We start from the raw sequence: 5,845 nt of genomic DNA on the forward strand, positions 1-5,845 counted from the left end.
CGCGTGTGTGTATGTGTGTTTGTGTGTGTGTTTGTGTGTGTTTATGTGTGTGTGTGTGTGAGTGTGTGTGTGTGTGTGTGTGTGTGTGTGTGTTGATTGTATTACAACATCCTAAAATAGCGCATAGTGAAATTCTTCATATAGCAGATCAATACAACACATCATATGTGAGGCAGCGCGGTGGGATCAGGTTATCCTCAATTTTTGGGCATTTAGAGTTATAGGTGTCATCTTAAAGCGTGTTCATTTGTCTTTGTTTATATGAAAAAATTATCCATTTATCTTGGATACAAGTCGACATATTTGCGAAGGAAGGAGGTGGGGGTCACCTGTTTTCAGAGGTAAAATTAATGAGAAAATGGCCGCCAAAGAGTAGCTATTTCCTTAGATGAAGAGTCCGAGATAACTGGAATTTTTCATGTTTTGTGCCTTTAATCAACATTTTTCAGAAAAATCAACAAAGAAAGGAGTTCTTTAATGGGCATGAAAGGTGTTCAGCCAAAAAAACAAACAAACAAAAATTTTAAAAAATTCACAAACCTGTGGAAAAATGCAAGTTTCTTTAATTTGATTATTTTGACGAGAGCCTGATTCCTCCACGCTGCCTCACATATGTGTCACGACGCGGCGGGATCAGACGTTCGTTACTTTTTGAGCTTGTGAGGTTATTTGTATCATTTTAAAATTTGTCCACTTGTTTTGACTTTGATGAATAAATTACCTATCTATCTTGAAGAGAAGTCGAGATATTTGAGACTGAAGGGTCTCCTGGATTCAGAGTTAAAATTAGCGAGAAAATAACGGTCAATGTTTGGTTAATTCGTAGTTTAAGAGTCGCTGGAAACGGACAGTTTATATTTTTAGTGCTTTTAATCTACATTTTTCAATAAAACCCACACAGAAATGTGTTTTTAAATGCACATGAAGTGTGGGTTTGAGCCCTTAAACACCCCCCCCCCAAAAAAAAAAATTAAAAAAATCTTCGATCCCACTGTTTTGACGAGCGCCTGATTTCCCCACGATGCCTGATATAATTAATATGGTATTTCATCACCAGAATTCTGCCCAGCCTGACGTGTGAACAGAATGTTGTAGGGCAAGGATTATACCCGAGGGGGCAACCAGATCTCTGCTCAACGGATCGATGACCCACTTGATGAACCCGACAACACACATAGGCAGATACACACTCATAGACACACACACACACACACACACACACACACACACACACACACACACACACAAATACACACACACGAACACACACGCACACACACACACACAATGAGGATAGCGACGTGAATTTTTTTCTCATTATACCTCCTTTCAAACACGTTTCCTTTCTGGTTGTAAGAAAACGTTCCACGGGCCTTTTTTTCTTCAACACGTTAATTTTGCAATTAGAAGCCGCTTTACAATTGGCCCCACAAGATGGACTATAAATAATATGCACGTTGAATCGGTATGTAAAAGCGCGAACACAGTAAGCTGTCAAACAAATAGCAGTAACAAAGACTGGAATGTTAAATAATAGTAATATAGAGTGAAGGCTCTCGTGGCCTAGAGGTTAAGGTGTTCGCCTCTCATTCAATAGGTCCTGAAAATGTTTAATTTGTCCCACGTGCTCATATGACCTTCAGCAGTTGCGAGCGCAGCAAAACATTTACCAAAAACAAAAACGAAAAAACATACACACGAATACGAGCAGCAAAACACTTACACCCCCCCCCCCCCAAGAAAAAGCAAAGATGAGGAAGTGGCCTTCAGATTTGCCAGAGTTTGTTCAGCCTTTGGCAGACTGGAGGGAGGACACGCTCTGACAAGGAAGAGGAGAACGCCTTGATATCACGCTGAACCATGGCGTTCTTTACTTACAGGCCTTCCCAGCGTACGGCCGAGGTCTCGGACTGGGGGCCTACGGTGTTTTCTGTAAGGGAGGCAACTGAAACATTAGACCCCCTTTCCCTCCCCCTGATTCCCGAGTGTCGCGTCGCCGCTTAGTCAGCCAATGACACTACTGACCTAGATAGCAGACCGACGTATCTGCAAAAAAATGTAATTAGTTTTTGCATCTTCATTTAAATGGACGCCTATACCCATTCTGCTTCTTGTATCTGCACTACAAATAGAATATTTCACTGAGGCAAACAGACGTAACTGAAGGGCCATGCACATATTATTTCCAATGGCAACGCGACGTAACTCAAAATCATAAAAAGTGCAGATACATCGTTCTGCCTTGGCACTGCAGAGTCTTGCATAGTGTGTAATCCAGTCCTCAGTGCAAGTGCAAGCGTGAGCTGTGTACTGTGTAAAAAAATCAGTCCTTTCTCGCTGTCTAGTAGTGTCTAGCAAGTCTTTCGCAAGCCCGGCAAAATCAAATGTTCAATTGATTCAAAGCGTCGTGTTGTGCATTAAGCGGTATATTTATTCACCAATATTTTCATTGTACTGGATATAATAGCTCTACGTGGTGTTCTTTGTTCATGATAGAAATGTGAAGTGTGGATTCAATAGGTGACATTATCGTTCCAGTACAGTCAAGAAGTGTCTCTCTCGTACCAGACTCTTCATTCTGCCTTTCTTGTTGAATCCAACCTTGCGTTTCATGATCACCAACAACAGTGTGTAAACTCATTAAAATATTCTTTGATTCACTGGTAAACATTTGGTTTTCGAAGCTCTATGGTTGTCATTTGGGTTTCCATTATGGGCAGGAAATGTTGGGTTTTTGGTTGCAGAACAAATAATAGATCTAATTCAGAGAAAGCGAGTTCAAGTGAAAAGAAAGTGTCTGTGTTTAGATTCCCAAAGGATGGGATTGAAAGAAATGCATGGATTTCTGTGATATCCAGTGCGAACTTATCAGTTTCTAAAGAAACTGTTGTGTGTGAACTGCACTGGCCAGATGGTTATGAAAGTGAAGTTGTTAAACTTTGTAGACGGTTACTTCAGTCCTCCCATCAATATGTCATAGGGCTCAGGAGGGACCTCTTTATTAACATTCAGCAAATTGTGGAAAAATCAAAATTCACAGATCAAGACTACTTCTATCTCTTGATGCAGACCTTTCAAACCTCGAAGAACCTGATCATTCCTGCTCCGATTGCAATTTTAACATTGAAACAGACGAAAGGGCTTCAGAAACTGTGGACAATCTAATTGAGTTGGAGCAGTCACTTGGTATAGAGACAAAATCTGTGCTGATTTATATTGCTGGCTATGCTACTCACAAAGACGAAGAGATGGACGAAATTTTTCAACTCGGACAGACAACCTTCTACTACTATAAGTACGGCCACTACACAAGCTCATTGGATAGAGACGGCTTGAATATCCGTTCTGATAGAGCATGTCAATGGACCTTCTTTGCTTTTCTTTTGTTCAATATTGTTAAAGACTCTTTTGCAGAACATCTTTCTACAAGTTAACCATGTCTGACAGTTTTGAGATCGAAATGCAAGAGAAACACGGGAGGATTCTGGCACACATAAAAAAAAAACAACTATTGTTACGCTTCCACGCCTCGCTCTTCAAAAGAACATGCATTGAAAATTTTGAAATTATCATAATTGGATAGACATACACTGCAATCCATTGAAGAAGGAAACTGATACTAGAAGAAATTGTGTGCAAAATGTTAAGTTTAATAATTGATCTGATCAATGTCTAGAAAAAAAAACCCACAGCAGAAAACAACGCAACAGTCTGTTTGGAACGTTTAATCATACATTGTTCATTGTACGATATTTCCTACCCTTATTTCACCTGGATACATGGATTATACTACAGAGAAACATAAAACTGGCTTGGTAAGTAGGGCCCTACTTATTTATAAGGCATGTACAGTAAATAGATCTAGTCATGTCTTGTTTAGATTGTTTTATATGGACGTTGATTTCGATTTTTTTTCTAAATTGCATAACAGATCTAATAGTAATAGGGCTAAGTAGTAAATAAATAATTATTAGGCTCTTATTTTTATGTCACTTATTGTAATTACCTTTGGAAACAATGCCCAGAGACTGAATATGGAGTCGACTGGATAAATAGACGTTAATACTTAAATGATATAGTAGGGGCCCAGTCCGAGACCCCAGTCGCACGCTGAGTAGGCCTGTTAGTAGAGAACGCTATGCGCTGAACCCATTAACGGACGGGGCTCTTGATATTTTGTGTCTTACGTTCACACACGTTTCCTTTCTGGTTGTAAGAAAACATTCCACAGGCATTTTTTCTTCAAAACGTTTTTTTTTTTTCAATTAGAAGCCGATTTATATTTGGCCTCACAAAATGAACGATAAATATGCACGTTGAATCGGTACGTAAAGATGTGAACACAGTACGCTGATAATTATGCATAGTATTATACTAGAATAAAAATGAGTGGAATTTTAAAGAACATAGAGCAGTCAGTCGTTCTGATATCCCTGCTCTACGCCTATGAAACATGGACAGTCTAGTAGTCGGTGGCCTAGTGGTTAGGCTCTCGGACTAGCAACCGTAAGGTAGTGGGTTCGAATCCCGTCAGGGACCCGACGTTGTGTCCTTGGGAAAGGCACTTTACACGAATTTTCCTCACTTCACCCAGGTGGGAATGGGTACCCGGCTATAGACAGCGAAAGGTCTTTTGAGTTTGTTAGTGTTTGAGCGTTTAATCGGCTGCTTGCACTGTATGCTTCCCGGGAAGCTGAGAATGTTTCGGAGTGTTCTACGGTCTGCTGGGGTAATAATATAGTGTAAAGCGCATAGAGCCTGCTGTTGAGCGGGGATATGCGCTATACAAATGCTATCTATTATTATTAGTATTAGTATTATTATTAGTAGTATTAGTCTACTGTCGCTATGTCTTGTGGCCCAGTTCTTTCCTCATGAGATTCCCTCCACCACCGGGGAAGAAGCAGCTCAACAAAGCCCTGTCTGGTGCTATTTTAATTTTCAAAAAAAGCTTTAGTATGATTTTTACGCCACTTGCAACATATTAGGTCAAATAAGTGCCGAAGAGTAGAGTAGAGGAGTTACAAGAGAGTAACAGACACAAAAAGAAGGGGAGAACAGATAAGGACGATGCAAATTTGATAAGAAAGAAGGAGAAGACCACAATAGAGCACCCGCCAATCACCCGTTGGCGCTGCCTTAGTAAACATTTGAAGTTGATGCATTGCTTGCTTGAAGTCCAAAAGGATCGAAACTGATGATTCAGAGGTTTTCCTTTTCGAATTTGCAATGTTGCACTAATTGACCTACATTTATTTGTATCATAATAGTCTCCTACATTGTTGCTAATAGAAAAATAATAATTAATTCTTCTGTTGTTGTAATTTCAACAACACAAGCTTCTTATATTGTATTATTTCAACTTAGGGATGCGTGCCATATTTCAAGGTACTAATGGTTATTCATTCCTCAAAAAATTAATGTGCCATATGATTTGGCATATTTTCAAACTCGGAGTAAAACAGATTTTAAAAATTGTCAAAAATTAAAACTTAATCCATCTACATGATGTATTTCAATGTATCTTTTCAAATTTCAGCATTTTGTCAACACTTAAACTGGGTTCAGGTTCTAGAGGGTTAAAGAGAGAGGGATCAGTCAGAGAAAAACAGATGTCAGCTGAGGAAAGACCAAGAGAGATACATCTGGCTCTCCTCCCCTCCAAAAAAAAAAGGTTTGGTCCAGCTCCACATATCCCCTGCCCCCACTACAACAGATGTTTCGGGGCGAAGATCGGCCTGATCATAACAAGATGACAACCTACACCCACACTCCACCCCACCACAATCATGTGAAATCAAGGCGGTCACCGACGAAAGACAAACATCATACACACACTTACACA

At 39.8% G+C, this 5,845-nt stretch overlaps 1 protein-coding gene across 1 annotated transcript in view; it reads right to left on the reverse strand.

The window, feature by feature from the left end:
• Positions 1 to 5,553: 5,553 nt before the first annotated feature.
• Positions 5,554 to 5,845, reverse strand: part of LOC101860282 (dynein beta chain, ciliary) — a gene marked incomplete at its 5' end in the record, with an annotated part of 6,911 nt that continues 6,619 nt past the window's right edge. Inside the window, one exon of the mRNA XM_005108531.1 lies at positions 5,554 to 5,571. Within this exon, the coding sequence (XP_005108588.1) occupies positions 5,554 to 5,571 (18 nt within the window). The remainder of the gene's footprint in view (positions 5,572 to 5,845) is intronic.

The sequence above is a fragment of the Aplysia californica genome, unplaced genomic scaffold, assembly GCF_000002075.1.
Source record: "Aplysia californica isolate F4 #8 unplaced genomic scaffold, AplCal3.0 scaffold00696, whole genome shotgun sequence".
Lineage (NCBI taxonomy): Eukaryota > Metazoa > Mollusca > Gastropoda > Aplysiida > Aplysiidae > Aplysia > Aplysia californica.